We start from the raw sequence: 17,988 nt of genomic DNA on the forward strand, positions 1-17,988 counted from the left end.
TGTTTGACCCCATCTCAACAGTCTTTTACTTAACAACTTTCTTAATTAATATTTCTCTGTTCACCATACCACTTGGTTGCCACTGAATAAGTTACAGCAGATTAAATAGTGGCCCGTCTTCACTAGGCTACCACTTAACACTAGCATTACTGCCCAAACTTGAAATACCGGAATTTCAGTAAACGCAGTAAACTCCTCTATCTTTGTAACCATGTCAGATGAAATGTTAAGAGCTGCATGCCAATCAACCTGAATGATGCTTTGCTTAGCGTTCATTCCGTGTTAGCCCTCAGACTAAGGTCCAGCTTTAGTTAATGACTTTTTCATTCAACGTATTGGAAAGAGAGCAACATTTAAATTGCCCGCTGGCAGGAGCATTTTTCTCAGCCGGCCTGGAGCCACCGCTGGTGCAGATCTTGGTGGTAGTAGAAAATACTCGAGAGAGGCCAGGTTCCTAATTAAAGGTTCCTCCTCTAGGAACAATCACCCAATGATGATTTTCTGCACTATCCCCGGGGCACCATGCCTCCGGCAGAAAAGACAATCAAACCTTGCAGAAACCTCAGTACATTATATGCCCCCTCAGATCTGGGACCATTTATTCTTCTTGGCAGTATCCTAGGACCTCACCCAACTCCAATTCGCCCTACGCCATCCTACAAAGCCTAGTGTTGCTACCTACAATACCTCTGAAAGACTACAGTCTCAGGATGAGCCTCTTTGATTTCCATAACCCTAATCACGTAGAGGAGCCGCTATTAAATAGTGGGGCAGCAGCTCAATGGTACTATTGTCGTGGTCAAATTCGGAGACATGAGCGAGCACTTAGTTACAATCAGAAGCCTCCTAGCCCTTCCAACCTCATGGGAGTCGCGTGACCCTTAGTCATGCTCTGAATGACCGGTATATTTTGACCAATGAGGCAACCTGCCGACTTTCTGGAACCCCGGAGCCAACCCCGAATATGAATGGCGCAAAATCCAGCACTAAACATCAACAGCAGCTGACACAATTTTTAAAAGATCGTTGATAGGCTACCTTTTGAAAAATTAGCAAATAAAAATTACACAGCAAATACATTATCTATGTGATGGTAACTTCTGTTAAAGCTACTCTGGCCCACGCTCGCTTTCAGGACCTAATGGTTTGGTAAACTGGGGAACGAAGAAACTTGAGGGTAAGGTTGAAAACTCTGGTAATAGGAAGAGAACGACGGCGAGAGGGGCAGAAAGATCAGTGGCCTGTCCACTGTGAATTGGAGTAATCTTGTTTTTTTCAGAAATTTGGTACTGTATTCTTCTGTCTTCCAACGTCAAAGCTGCATGTTGGTACGGAAGGCTTATGGCTAGCAGAGGGGCTAGGAGGAGTGGCCCAGTCTTCTCTGTGTTGGTTTGATGGTGTGCTGTCTCGCAAGGTAAACTGGTGATAGGTTCCAGGAGCTGTAGATGAGGTCTGTTTTGGAGGAAATGTTTACTTCTAGGAGGTTATTCTTGGATTCGGTCCTCTATTCTACTGCATTTGGGTTTTAGGCCTCTTCTGTCTTCTTTCTTCCTACTGATATTCTTCTTGCTTGGGTGATCAGTCTTCGCAGTCTTATTGATGGTCTTAGTTCTTGTAGACAATGCGGTGCTGTTGTTCGAGGACTCCTTCATGCGAAGAGTCATCTGGAATGTATTCGATCCTTTGTTGAGGAGGAGGGGATTGTGTCCCAACTGAGATATCGTCGTCAGACGAGTCAGCTGAACCAAAAGCAGAGGCAGTGTTTCTTGAAGGTTGAGTAGTAGTGCTCAGTGTACAGAGCAGGAAAGTGGGAGTTCTAGTTATAGCAGGACGAGAAGGTGCAGTGGGTGTACTTGCTGTCCATGGAACGCCTTGGGTGGGAGGTGCGCCAGGAGGCATATTGGTAGGCTGTTGTCAGAAATTTCCGACACCCCAAATACTAACCCCTTGTACAATAAGATAAATTTATTGTGCTAGGAAATTAAATTGACTAACATTACTAACAAGAAGCATATTACAGCCAAATTCTTCCTAGTATCCATGACCGCTGTTACATCAGCCGCCCAGTTCCCATGAGAACAAACTATTTATATAAATCGAATTAAACCCAGTCTTACCTTTATTTAATTTACAAGGTAATTTCGATTGGAAACTGATTTAATTCATTAAAACAAATATACCTCCATTTCTAGGTAGAATTTTCCACAGCTGCGATCAGCTGATTCTGGTCGAATAAAAGTCATGAACTGAATATTATCTACGCATATATGTTTTTTATCTAATGACACTACCGTTGAATAATATAAACAGCGGAAACCCGTCTGTTGATATCTGAAGTACATTATTACGACGTAAAATAATGTCGGTAACGCCTTATTAAATAGTAAGACAGTAAAATATTGTAACTTGTATGACGAGATGATGCATCGATAGGAAGCAAGAGGTCGCACGTGTCATTCTGCTAGAGTCTCTGCTCAGTTGTAGCTATCTTGATCGGTGTCCTGAGAAGCTCGCCATTTAGCATCGTAAAAAATTGGGATCATTCATGCATTAACGAGTCCCAAACGTTGCTGCCTGCTTCATCTAATATTGAGGACACCACGTCCGGTCGGATAAGTAATCTAATAATTCTTTATAGTCATAATGATAGTGATAGATTCTGGATCGTTAGGAAGTACGATTATCAAATAAACCTATTAAGTTTAATTCCATGAATCGGTTGATTTCTTCAGTGGAATTAGTGAATATAACTGTAGCTCAACAGAAATTACATTGTAAGTTTTTCACAGCATGGAGTTATATTTATGAGAGCGAGTCATCTTGACTGGTGAATCATGTGTCCACGACGCCATCACGTTGTGACAGGATTATACTGATTTCTGAAGGCTGTCAGACACACTTCTCATTACCTGCTCGAGAGCTAAGATGATGATTATTCAGTTATGACATTGTAGCTAGTTTACTAACACCATAACCCTTATTTACTGATAAATCTTATTATTGAAATTATGCAACATATTATGTTCATTAGGTAGATCTAGCAGTATTAGATCTACCCCCCAAAAGGTGTGGAAGTGGAATTATCCAACTCATAATTAAATTTATACAGTTCACTTATGTAATATATTCATCTAGATTTATTAATTAATTTATGATTATAGCCAACTATATGTTGGAAGAATTTCCCCATAGCTGTGCAGCCGTAGGAAAGTCGTGGCAATGAAGCTGGTGTAGTTAAAGGTGGAGGTATCTGCCCTGGGGCAGCAAGTGTCATCTCTGGAATACTGGGGGTAGTTAGTCCATTTGCACCATACAGGGAGTTGATGGTTGTGACGAAGAACTGGTTGTCATATACACCAATCCACTCAGCAAGTCTGAGAAGAGCCGGTACCAGACCAGCATCTGAAGTAGATCGAGGCTGGCCTGCTAATTGGGTGTTGGGCCGCCAGTGAGGAAGCTGGACGGTCTGGGAGCTGAAGCTACCTCCTGGTAGAGGAGGAGAAGCTTCTGATTGCATGTTGCCCCGAAGAGTTGGAGTTGGCGCTGGTGGAAGCGGCATTGTTGGTTAAAGCAGGTCATGTCAGTTCTTCAATTTTCTGTATTTCTTCCTGTCGGCGTGGGCAACGATGTGAGATCGCACTGTGGTCACCATCGCAGACAAGACATCGGTCGAAATCAGCTTTGCAGACGGAGTAATGATGATCTACTTAGATACAGCACTTGGTGGTCCGTTCCAGGCATTTGTTGGTGGTGAGAGTAACACTTGAATCACAGCTTGAGGTCGTAGAAGCATTCTTTATCTGTACCAGTGTGATCTTGACTCCAAAACACTTGAGCCCACATGAGGCGGCGAGGTCTGCTGCAGCTACCGTGAAGAAGGTCAGATTTAGGGTTGGGCGGCTGTTTGCTGAGTTGATGAAAAGGAGAGAGGATGGTGGCATGGTGGGGTTTTCAGTGGTGAAGCTTTGGATAACTTCTTCAGAAGTGTGTTCGGTGATCCATGTCCTGTGATGTAGACTGTTCTCTCAGCTAGGAAGCGCCGAGGGAATATTAGACTGATATGCACTTCTTCCAAAGCATTCCGGGGGTAAACCATTCCAGGTGGGCGATGTAGTTATCCTGGGAGTAGAAGAGAGCAACTCCCACTCCCTCCTGGAGTATGTCAACGGGCGTGACGTTGATGGCAGTGTAGAATGCGTCTAGTAGTTCTCTCTTGGTGAACGCATGGTCGTTCAGGAAGGTAACCTTCATTTTTTGTTGCATGGTAACTCGTGGCGAGTACCTGTGCGAGGGCTAAGCCGAGGTGATACAGCTGACCCTCCCTCAACAGGGCATGGCATGGTTGACGTAAGTATGCCCCTTCGCTGTCTGGCTGTCTTAGCAGCCCGCTGAGGTGACGAGCAACCAGAGAAAAGTCCAGCCACGACACCTGCTGGCTGTAAACTGATGATCGTGATCTGTGCCCCTGGGCCGTCTGAAATGTTACTAAGGTTGGAGTATGACTCTTAACATAGAGGAATGTTAAGGGCGACGGCCGTTCTTTAATGCCCTAACCTTATCATACACTGGTCATATACTGATTATTCACAGGTCATATATATATATATAGGTCATATACTGATAATTTATTGGTCATATACTGATAATATGCTGTTCATATTTTGATTATATAGCCATCATACTGGTCGTATGCTAGACATACTAGTAATGTATTGATAATTTAGTAATCATATTCAGCCCATATACTAGTCACAAGTGAGTCAAATACTGGTCATTTAACACTCACGTGTGAGATTTACTGTTAATATGTTAACTATATTGTAGTCATATATTAATGTTACATAAGCTATATTCTGAGCATATAATAGTGTTATATTGTTTATATAATGATAATTTTACTTGCTTTTTAGACATATAATGACCATATACTTGTTATATATCATTACTACACTTATGTGGGAAATTTTTGCCACTCACATGAATTATTGTATACTAAATTTATATAATAACCTACAGCTATGAGGATTCGTCCTCTGTTGAGCTTAATAAATTAATTATAATTAATCAGCTTATAAACTGAATAATTGTGAAGTTTCCTTTGTTATTACATTTTTATTTATTATAATAATATTAGGACTGATGAAGCGTTTGTGACCAGTCCATTTCACATCATCTCAAGAATTAAACCATTACATTAATAATTAGACATAAGAGACTTGACTAGATACAGGACAAGATACCCATTGGGCGAGCTTGAGGTGGGTATAGTTGAAGATAAGACGGTCAGAAGAAGTGTTGAATGTGCGAAATTTTACCCCACCATATCTATATTATTATCTAAGAAATGTATTATTTCTATATCATATCTAAATCATAACAAAATCATATCAGAATCACCACAGATTCATTATACATCTGGATTCTACAAGACAATGCCATCTATGATTACGTACCACATAGGGCCCTATAGATGCCTACATGACTTGGTGCATGATTTCTCAAGGATCCAGAAGTTTCTAGAAGGATTTCTTAATTAAAAAACTATTGGAACAATTAAATCAATTTCCAGTAGGGATTAAATCAAATCCTTAATAAGAATCAATAGTACTATCTAGTACTACTTATAATTCTTAAATCATATATCTAATTATATTGTAATCACATCTTATCTCAATCATATGTCTAGACAGTAAAAATAATCAATCAATATTCATTGAAAGCTACCCACTCTAGGAAGTGGGTAGAGCCAAACTCGGGAGTAGGGGACCTACAGGGTGTCCGATGCAAGAACGTATGTGTTTACAAACAGTGAACATGCAATTAAGGACATAATCAATTAGCAATGCTACTAGAAAATTATATAGCAAAGCTGTGACTTAAAATATCACACCTAAACTCGACAAGAGAGTTATCCGGTCTGGCACACTTGTCAGACAGGCACCCGGCATTCAGAGAAGTATATTGAATGTTATTTAGTGTATTAATTGGCCAATTATATGCTTGTATAACTTTAATATATCCAATAAGTCTGTCTGTCGGTTATAGAGTGAGGCAACGCCTCATATTTCAGTAAGTTTATTAATATTGTAGTGACGGAATCTCTATATATAAATTGAATATATCTATATATACTTGAACATATAAATTAAGTAAACAATTGCTTGCTTAGTTATCTTTAATTTATCATATAATTTAATCCAATTGAATATAAATTTTTGTACTTAGTTAATAGTACTTAGACCACATTTAAGGTCATTTAATATCATACTACTACAATTTAAATTGTTGTGTAATTAGTATAAGAATATATTGGCTGTTAATAGTTATGGTGCTAGGCTGTGCTATGTACATGTTTAAATCCCTGATTTAAACAGAACCAGTGTTCAGTTATAGTACTGAATTTATTAAAATCTTATCCTTGTATAAACAATACAAGCTAATGTGAGATAATTGCTTGAGATAATTGCTTGCAGGCGGATTGTGGAACTTCAATCAACTAATTCATTCACCCCCCCCCCCTGCCCCTTACAGCCCATTGTCTGTCATTAGGAAAAGAGGAGCTAGGATTTACAACCCTAGCTAGAGACTTTAGTTGAATTAATTTTGCATACAGTAAATTTTTAATTTTAGTACAGTACAAGTCCCTAGTAGTTCTCCTCTCATATTAATCTTCGCAGTTTTTCCCCACACTGAAGTTGAAGAGAAAGAGCGAAGATTTAACCCAGCTGCATGACAAAATATAATGCAGAGCTGCACATAACTAAGTCCACTGCGGGCTCACCATAGCCCGTGCTACTTGGAACTTTGTGTTCTAGGTAGCAACATATGCACAACTGTTGATTGATCAACAGTTCTAGTTGATTGACAATTGAGAGGTGGGACCAAAGAGCCACAGCTCAACCCCTGCTAGCATAACTAGGTAAGTACAAATGATCACTTCACAGCTGGCTAGGCGTTGAGTCAGATTGTGAATGGGCAGTTGTGGCAGTACTTTTTTCTTGGATGGTGCTGAAGTCTTTTGTCCACTGTTGCGGCCATGGGTGCAGGAAGATCAAGAAGAAAAAAAACAGAGGACAGAGGCTGACAATGTTGCCCCCAGTGAGAAGGTTGAGGTGTCTGGTGGGTGGAGCCTCCTCTTGATAAGACGGGTGAAGGTCTCTGGTCAGCTGGCAGATGTTGCGGTGTTGGAGGTGATGCTAGTAGCGCCGACGACGCAGGCGGCTGAATCAGCTTTTTTTTCCTTGATCAGTTGTTTGATGACCTCTTTTCTTCGCGGGCAGCAGTCGAGATCGCTGGATGGTCGCCTTTGCAGAGCAGGCAGCACTTGGTGTTTGACTTGCAGATCGTCAAGTGGTGATTCTGGATGCAGATGCAACATCTCTGGGTGGGAGGTATACATATGCTGCTGGGGGGTGGGATTATTCGTAGCACTTGAAGCACAGTTGAATATCGTAGACATGTCCTCTTTTTTTATTCAGTGCGGTGGGATCTTGATGCCAAGGCAGTTGATTCCATGCGTGGTCGCCAGGTTAGCTACAGCTACTGTGGTAAAGGTCAGTTTCATGATTGATTGGTGAAAATCGTCTTCGTTCATGACCTAGACAAATGACAGTGACATACATAAATTGGTTTTCCTCTTCGATATTGGGTATTATTGTGTCGATGCCGTGGTTTGTGATCCAGAGGCTGGTCGCACTTACGAAGACTGATTGTCCGGCAGTATATCTGCGTGGAAAGGCGAAGGTGAGGTAGGCTTTGCATACTGCCCTCACGGCTTCGTTTAGTATGTCTAGGTTCTTTTCTTCTGTGTAGGTGAGCACTAATCCTGCTTCTTCTTGTCTGATGTCGGTGGGTGTAATGTAAGTGTGGTCATCCACGATGGTGACCCTGTTGTTGTTGTTGTTTTAAATTTAGCTACTCAGAACAAAATGTTTCAAGTATCATGGGCTATGGTGAGCCCGAAAGTGGAGGCACTTTGGAGCCATTATCAGTATCAACAGCTGATACTTGAGATCTGGGGATGGATGGGGGTTCTTCATGGTGGTTTCAGCTCTGGAGGGCTGGCTGTACCATTTATGGAACTGGTGGGGTTAAAAGGTGACCCTGACTTTTTGGCGTTTGTGGTGCATGTTCGCATCAATGAATTCTTGTACCACACACTTTGTGGGTCGCAGTGGATTTTGAAATTGATGTGGAGTGATTGGGCCTGCATTTGCAATACCTGGCAATGATCATTACATAAGGAGGACCCTCCTTCTCCCGAGTATCTTACGGCCTCACTACAGCCCGTGCTACATGGACATTTCGTTCTGAGTAGCTAAATCTAAAACAACAACAACATCATGAGAATGTTCAGGATGAGAGTGGGGCTGACCTGCTAGTGCAATGCGCCTTACTGTTTATCACACCCTGAAGACCGCTGCTGCTTCGTGCATCTGGCTTACTCGCTCGACCCGTTAATTAATATACCAATACAATACAATAAGATACAGGACAAGATACCCATTGGGAGAGCTTGAAGTGCGTATAGCTGAAGAGAAGTCTGTGAGAGGAAGCGCTGAAGTTGTAAAAAGAGCCACGGACTAAACCCGGCTGCATGTCGAGAAGTGATGCTGGAACAACATACCTGGCTAGGCACTGAGTCGGGTCAAGAAAAGACAGTCGTGGCAGTGCTTTTCTTGTCTTCAGTCATGGTGGAAACAGGCTGTCTTGATCAGGTGGCTTCGATCTTCTTTCTTCTTACTTATATCTTCATTCTTGAGTCTTGCTGCTTCCATCGATTTTCCAAGGGTGACGCCTGATAAGTGCGCAGCTCACAGGTACCTGCTTACCTGCTTGATGGGTTTCTGGGAGTTCTTATTCTCCCCAAGCCCGACCCGAGGTCAGGCTAGACTTATGAAAGCTTTGTCCAACAGGTTGTTGCTTGGAGCGGCCTGCAGGCCCATATATCCACAGCTCGGTTGGTCTGGCACTTCTTGAAGAAAACTATTCTCTTGAAGATGCTCACGGTTGTTCTGGCAATATTTCTTGTACTTACTGGAAGTATGTTGAACAACCGAGGATCTCTGATGTTTATACATCATAGATAGATGTTTGAGTCCTTCAGGGTCATCGTCTTTTTCAGGGTTATCTGGTGTTCCTGTAGGGTATCTTATGGGAAATTCCAGGTCGTAGTACTGAGGCTTCATTATGGGAAGGTCGACGCAGGAATGTATAGCATTTGTATGGGCAACCATGGGGTATGGGTATTTGACGTTGTTCTTGGTGGAGATGATCCAGTTGCACTTGTGAGCAAGGTAATGATGGTGCTGGAGTTACCCCTGAATTAACTCCAGGGGTACCCTGGATGGTGCTGGAGTTACCCCTGAATTAACTCCAGGGGTACCCTGGATGGTGCTGGAGTTACCCCTGAATTAACTCCAGGGGGTACCCTGGATGGTGCTGGAGTTACCCCTGAATTAACTCCAGGGGGTACCCTGGATGGTGCTGGAGTTACCCCTGAATTAACTCCAGGGGGTACCCTGGATGGTGCTGGAGTTACCCCTGAATTAACTCCAGGGGGTACCCTGGATGGTGCTGGAGTTACCCCTGAATTAACTCCAGGGGGTACCCTGGATGGTGCTGGAGTTACCCCTGAATTAACTCCAGGGGGTACCCTGGATGGTGCTGGAGTTACCCCTGAATTAACTCCAGGGGGTACCCTGGATGGTGCTGGAGTTACCCCTGAATTAACTCCAGGGGGTACCCTGGATGGTGCTGGAGTTACCCCTGAATTAACTCCAGGGGGTACCCTGGATGGTGCTGGAGTTACCCCTGAATTAACTCCAGGGGGTACCCTGGATGGTGCTGAGGTTAACCCTGAATTAACCCTCAGAGTTTTGCCGTTTTTGGCATTGATATAAAGGGCAACGCTGTGTCGTCTTGTTTTCAGCTTCATTGCAGTCGGGATAAGAAATTTCAAGGTTCTCTCTATCGATTAGTCCAGTTACAGGTGATGGAGAGTGAGCAGATGCTTGAGGTGTAGAAGCAGAAGAGGAGTTGACGACGTCGACTGAGTTAATATCAGATGACTGGCTGAAGGTTGCAGACATAGGCGGTGCAGAAGGATCTGGAACAGATTCCTGAGATGCAGGAGCAGTGTATTCAGGAGGCAGTTGGTCCGATGCAGGTTGCTGGGGGCTCCGAGTTAACAGACAAGAAATCTGAGAGTGCAGCTGGAGAGACAGCGAAGTCAGAAGCTAGAGTGGTAACAGTAGCTGATGCTGAAGTCGTGAGGAGTTCCTCAGGAACATTAAATGTCGGCAGGCAATTTAAAGCATAGAGTATATATAGAAAGCGTACGAATTCCTTGAAGTTTGTACCTGAAACCTGCTACATAGCCATCCCAGCTATTTGCCTTCTTTTGATAATTACTTTCTTGGACCAGCAATTTTGACAGCCAAGTGCATCAATGTGTAAACCGTGCTGTTGACCATGTTAGAAGTAGGCATCTGTTGTGTAGGTTGGCTTGGTGCTAGGCCGGAGTGAGATGGTGGTGACTGCTGGGTCGGTGAGAGGCCAGCGGACTGGGAGCTGGGCCCCCATTGGTTGGTTGGCTGCGTGGTAGCTTGTCCTCCCAGGAACTCCGGGAAAATGGCTGCTTGAACGGTGAATGTAGATGGAGTACGATGAGTGGTGGAGGCCTGCCTGGCGTTGGACATCTTCGTTAGTTCAGCTTGTCGTGTAGGGCACTCTGCAGAGACGACAATGTGATTACTAGCACAGAGAAGACAGCGAACACTGTCGCTTATGCAGTCCTTGAAGTGGTGGTCGTCGGGGGCATATGCTGCACTTTGAGTCCTGAAGAGTGCACTTCTCCGTGAAGTGATCGTACTTGTAACACTTGTGACATTGACGAAATCGGTAGTAGCGTTCCTTGGTGATCTAATGAGGTGTGTTATCGATGACAAAGCATCGAAATCCGTTGCCAGCAGCAAAAGTAGCTTTCTCAGGCGGGGTAAAAGTAACCTTCATGGTGGCGAGGTGGATGTCACTTACAATCATGAACTGAACAATGACAACAGTCAATGAAGAGTTCTTGCCGTTGATGCTGGCGACCACGTCGGTGACTGATTTGTCAGAGATCAGGGGCTCGACCCTTTGTCAGAGATCAGAGCTCGACCAGGGCAATCAGCTAACACTTCCCGCACGGGGAGCGCCGTGTTGATGTAAGATGCCCTCTGACTATCAGTGCGGCCGGCTGGTTTGCTAGAAACACGGAATACAATAACAGTGCAATAAGATTCAGAAAAAGATACCCGTTGGGCGAGTTTTGAAGTGGGTATAGCTGAAGAGAGGTCAGTGAGAGGAAGCGTTGGAGTTGTAGAGAAAGAGCCAAGGGGAAAACTCAGCTGCGTGGCGAGACTTGATGCTGGAAAACCCCACAACTGGCTAGGCGTTGAGTCGGGTCAGGAAAAGGCACCAGTGGCAGTGTTTCTTCATTCTAGGTGTTGGCAGTCTTTCGACTGGTGGTGTCTTAATTTTTATTTCATCTTTCTTTTTTCATCTTGTAATCATCTTATGTTCTTCGTGTAGTTTTTGTAGATTCTTTAGTTCCTCATAGTCAGGAGGAATGAGTTGTGGTAGAAGAGTGGATTCATCGCACTCAGCAAAGATGGTAAGTGCAGTAACAATAATATTTTTGGCGTCTGCTGGGTCTTTTTTGGTAGTGATCTACATATCACTTGTTGTAGATACAACTTGAAATTCTTCTAAATTCTAGAGATCCATAGGCAATGTTGTTATGTTGCAGATACAGGCCATTTACCTCTGGTGAGTTGGTTATCGACGTCCTGGTAATGGGAGGCGTGTAATCTTCTACGTCCACTGAGGCAGTAGAGTCATCATCGGTAGACAGTTGAAGGTCAGCATAGACTTCCGGTGACGATGACGAGGTAGCTGTAGCAGGTGCAGGTGCAACTGGAGCTGCAGGTATCGGATCAGTAGAGGCGGCCTACAGAGGTGTAGGTGGAGGAGCAGAAGATGCAGTGGATGCAGGAGGTAGCTTAGCCGGTGCAGGTTGCTGAGTGTGGTCTTCAGTGGATAGGAGAACTGCAAGATCGGCTAGAGAAATAGTGATGTCAGCAGCTGGAGTCGTAGTAGCTGAAGCCGAAGCTGAAGTCCAGAGGAGTTCCTCGGTAACAGTAAATGTTGGGAGGCCATTTGCAGCATAGAGTTTGTTGAGAATTCATACGAATTCCTTGTAGTTTGTGCTGCCAACATCTCAGCCAGGTGCGTGAGTGCGAAGACAGTACTATTAGCGATGTTGGGAGCCGGCAACCCGTGTGGTGAAGGCTGACTTGATGATTGGCCAGATGGAGGGGATGGCGGTGACGGCTGAGTCGATGATTGGTCGGCGGACTAGGAACTAGGCCCCCAGTGGCTTGTAGGCTGTGCGTTAGCTCCTCCTCCACCCGTAAGCCCCGGGAACATGGCAGCTTGAGCATTGAAAGTTGTTGGTGTACGGCGAGTTGTGGAGGCCTGCCTGGGGTCGGACATCTTATTGACTTCTTTAATTCGTTCAGGGCACTCAGCAGAGACAGCGGTACGTTCTTCAGAGCAGTGAATGATGTGAAGGTATCCAGCATCACAGTTTCTGAAGTGGTTTTTCCCGGCGCACTTGCTGCACCGTTGGTCCTGAGCAGTGCACTTCTTCGTGAGGTGATCGTAGCTGTAGCATTTGCAGTATTGGCGAAGCCGGAAGTCGTGATCCTTGGTGATCTGGTGAGGTGTGCTGGCTATACCAACGCACCGGATTCCGTTGGCAGCTGCAAAGGTAGCTTCCTCAGGCGATGTAAAAGTAACCTTCATGGTGACGAGGTGGCTGTTAGTTACAGTGATGAATTTGAAAATGGCAGCAGTCAATGAAGAGTTCTGGTCGTTGATGCTGGCGGAGACGTCGGTGACGGCTTTCTCAGAGATGAGGGAGCTCACTCTGTGGACGAACACCGTCCTGGCTGCAAGGTAGTGAAGAGGTGGGGTGAGGATCAGATGCGCCTCCTCAAGAGCAGTGAGAGTGGTGGGGTTGAACAGACCCTGTTAGGCTGCGATACTGCTGAACAGCAGTTGGGGTCCTCCATCGTCGATAACGTTTATTGGTGCAACCGCAGTTTTGGTAGAGATCAAGTCCTGGATCTCTGGGAAAGGGTCTGGCCCCTTCTGAAGCGCTCCTTTATCCTGTCGGTAAACCATGGTCCCCAAGACTCAGTACCAGAACGATTACACATTACCGAAGAAGGCCTTCCGTCTCTTCTCTGTATAAGAAACCAGGCTGGGAGTGGGTCTGACTTGGCTCTTGCTCCTTTCTTGACGACAAACGGACATCTGGACACCTGCTCCGCCTAGGGGCTTCGGGATCACGCTCTGTTTAGCGATTTGTGGTTTTGATATTGCCGTTTGGCGTTCCTATTCAACGGTCCGGATTGTTACATATATTACCGATATCTCGATTTATTCATGAAAGCTTTCTCTTGAATATTTCAGTCTATCAACCATACATTACTAACCATCATTTAAATACATTTTGTTTAGTGTACACACTGAACGCCATTACCAAATTCTATTTACCAGGTCGATTTTGAGTGGCACGATTCCATTACACCTTACTTAAAGCTTATTTCATCTCTCTTCGTGTTCGATCAACCACTGGTATTACTGCTGCTATCTGGTAATTGCACCATTGCTTTGACAATTATTATTTATTCTCTACATAACCATTTGATCCATTTATCATAGTGCAGACGAGGATTACACATCGGATGGAAAGGCAAATTGGAAATATATTGCACACACAGATGGTCGAGAATCAAAAGAATATTGGACACTATTTGCTTGCAGCTGCCTGGCACTCAGAGCTCGCTTGCAACAATACCTAATTAGGAGCACGCCTATATTAATTCTAAGATAGCGACCAATGACCGAGAATCACTCGTAATCTTTGTTGTCATTGGTCTAAATAGGCATGTGATATAAAAGGACAGTTTTTAGTTTGGATGAATATGCCATTTTATTAGACTTAAGAATAATGTACTTTATTGTAAGTAAAATCAGCATAACATTGTCATAACAAAAGCAAATGGCATTAAGGTACTTAAAAATTTGTTTCGACCTTTATATGAATCGTAGTCGAAGTGTGAGGATCAAATAGTCCGAATATCTCTATAGAGCTAATTACTTTTGCCACAGCCTGACGCTAATTATTATTTGGTGATCCAGGCCCCTGACAAGATAAAACGCAAACACGGTGTGAAAAACGTTGGAACTACACACATCAACTGGAGAGCATTTCGATTCTTCTCCTGTCGTCTCCAATGCTTGCTGTCCGGCCAATAGTGTCTCGCATTTAACAAACGGTTTCATGTCATGAATTACGAACCAGTTTGTAATTTTCTTGGGAATACATTTTGTTGATACTGCGTGTTTCAGAGCTAAAGTGACTGCTTACCCAATAGAGTTAATTACACTACCCGATGCATATTCTGGTTACAACTTCTTAAAGGGATTGCAGATAAATGACGACATACTACACGGGATAAGCTGACAGAGTAATCAGATGCTAGTCATTGGAGTAGGTTTTTTCTCAAGATTTCACAAATCTTTATGGAACAAATTTCATTAATGCGGACAATTTATGTCAACATTAGGACTAACAGAAGTAAGTATTTATAAACGCTTCATAACTTTATGATCTGTATTTTAAGAAGGACTTACTGGAGGTCAGAGGATACAAGACAGACTCATCGATAAACAAGCCAATCATCCAGAAATTATAGTTTTATAACTATAGTCACTACGGATACATGCACAAAACATGGACTGTTGCACCTTAAAAAAAATCCACTTTTTTGTAATAATAGTTTTGTAGAGGACCCAATAACGAAGACATCCTATAAAGCTAACTTTTTCAGCGTCTTGTTCAATATATATAATTACAAAATAAGGCCTAAATTTGCCTGAGAATACTTAAGTAGGTCTAAGACAGGTAACACTAGGCTTATAGATACTCTGTTCCACATTTTTTTTTTTTTTTGTATTCGAAAAGTACAAAACTGTGCTTTTTGAATATAACAGCTATTGTAATTTATATCCATAGTACGCATATGCTCCATATTTTTAGATAAGTGCACCCATATGCCTACCAGAATGACAATACTGTGCTTGTGGTAGGTATATGGGTGCAAACATTGAAAAGTTATATGAAAGATTTTGTACAAGGTTCAACAGCAATATAAGAGGTCACCGTGCATAACTAACTTACGTTGCCAACCATTTCCTTCCTCAAGACCAACAGCCATGAAGTGGTGTAGTTCAGGTAAATGGGACGAGTTATCTGAGCAACAGGAAGAGGTGGAAGGGTAGATGACGGTGATGTCATCTGCTTCTTGGTCGTTGACATCACCTGCAACAACAACAATAGTTAATAACAATCACTCGCTCTTACATGCATGTTTGTTTCCATAACCATAAAATGTATCATTAAAATAAAGCGTTTGTTAGTATTTCGTACAGCATCAGCCTTGCAGATGTTGACCAAACTTACATGTCCTGACACGTGGTTCATTATATGATACACATGTCCTGGCACGTGGTCCATTATATGATACATGTCCTGACACGTGGCCCATTATATGACACATGTCCTGACACGTGGTCCATTATATGATACATGTCCTGACACGTGGTCCATTATATGATACATGTCCTGACACATGGTCCATTATATGATACATGTCCTGACACGTGGTCCATTATATGATACATGTCCTGACACATGGTCCATTATATGATACATGTCCTGACACATGGTCCATTATATGATACATGTCCTGACACATGGTCCATTATATGATACATGTCCTGACACGTGGTCCATTATATGATACATGTCCTGACACATGGTCCATTATATGATACATGTCCTGACACATGGTCCATTATACGATACATGTCCTGACACGTGGTCCATTATATGATACATGTCCTGACACGTGGTCCATTATATGATACATGTCCTGACACGTGGTCCATTATATGATACATGTCCTGGCACGTGTTCCATTATATGATACACATGTCCTGACACGTGGTCCATTATATGATACATGTCCTGACACGTGGTCCATTATATGATACATGTCCCGACACATGGTCCATTATATGATACATGTCCTGACACATGGTCCATTATATGATACATGTCCTGACACATGGTCCATTATATGATACATGTCCTGACACGTGGTCCATTATATGATACATGTCCTGACACATGGTCCATTATATGATACATGTCCTGACACGTGGTCCATTATATGATACATGTCCTGACACGTGGTCCATTATATGATACATGTCCTGACACATGGTCCATTATATGATACATGTCCTGACACGTGGTCCATTATATGACACACATGTCCTGACACGTGGTCCATTATATGACACATGGTACATTATATGATACATGTCCTGACACATGGTCCATTATATGATACATATCCTGACACATGGTGCATTACATGATACATGTCCTGGCACATGGTCCATTATATGATACATGTCCTGACACACGGTCCATTATATGACACACATGTCCTGACACGTTGTCCATTATATGACTCATGGTTCATTATATGATATATGTCCTGACACATGGTCCATTATATGATACATATCCTGACACATGGTGCATTACATGATACATGTCCTGGCACATGGTCCATTATATGATACATGTCCTGACACGTGGCCCATTATATGATACATGTCCTGACACGTGGTCCATTATATGATACATGTCCTGACACGTGGTCCATTATATGATACATGTCCTGACACATGGTTCATTATATGATACATGTCCTGACACATGGTCCATTATATGATACATGTCCTGACACGTGGTCCATTATATGATACATGTCCTGACACATGGTTCATTATATGATACATGTCCTGACACATGGTCCATTATATGATACATGTCCTGACACATGGTCCATTATATGATACATGTCATGACACGTGGTCCATTATATGACACATGTCCTGACACATGGTTCATTATATGATACATGTCCTGACACATGGTCCATTATATGATACATGTCCTGACACATGGTCCATTATATGATACATGTCCTGACACATGGTCCATTATATGATACATGTCCTGACACATGGTTCATTATATGATACATGTCCTGACACGTGGTCCATTATATGATACATGTCCTGACACATGGTTCATTATATGATACATGTCCTGACACATGGTTCATTATATGATACATGTCCTGACACATGGTCCATTATATGATACATGTCCTGACACGTGATCCATTATATGATACATGTCCTGACACATGGTTCATTATATGATACATGTCCTGACACATGGTCCATTATATGATACATGTCCTGACACGTGGTCCATTATATGATACATGTCCTGACACATGGTTCATTATATGATACATGTCCTGACACATGGTCCATTATATGATACATGTCCTGACACGTGGTCCATTATATGATACATGTCCTGACACATGGTCCATTATATGATACATGTCCTGACACGTGGTCCATTATATGACACACATGTCCTGATACGTGGTCCATTATATGACACATGGTCCATTATATGATACATGTCCTGACACATGGTCCATTATATGATACATATCCTGACACGTGGTCCATTATATGATACATGTCCTGACACATGGTCCATTATATGATGCATGTCCTGACACATGGTCCATTATATGATACATGTCCTGACACGTGGTCCATTATATGATACATGTCCTGACACATGGTCCATTATATGATACATGTCCTGACACATGGTCCATTATATGATACATATCCTGACACATGGTGCATTATATGATACATGTTCTGGCACATGGTCCATTATATGATACATGTCCTGACACATGGTCC

At 42.9% G+C, this 17,988-nt stretch overlaps 1 protein-coding gene across 3 annotated transcripts in view; it reads right to left on the minus strand.

Moving 5' to 3' along the window:
• The window catches only part of LOC123752114 (uncharacterized), a 197,564-nt gene that overhangs the window by 84,782 nt on the left and 94,794 nt on the right, over window positions 1-17,988 (minus strand). For all 3 annotated transcript variants that reach the window (XM_069317005.1, XM_069317004.1, XM_069317006.1), the window contains exon 4: window positions 15,296-15,436. In XM_069317005.1, the coding sequence (XP_069173106.1) occupies window positions 15,296-15,436 (141 nt within the window). The remainder of the gene's footprint in view (window positions 1-15,295; window positions 15,437-17,988) is intronic.

Source organism: Procambarus clarkii, chromosome 86 (genome assembly GCF_040958095.1).
Source record: "Procambarus clarkii isolate CNS0578487 chromosome 86, FALCON_Pclarkii_2.0, whole genome shotgun sequence".
Classification (NCBI taxonomy): Eukaryota; Metazoa; Arthropoda; class Malacostraca; order Decapoda; family Cambaridae; genus Procambarus; species Procambarus clarkii.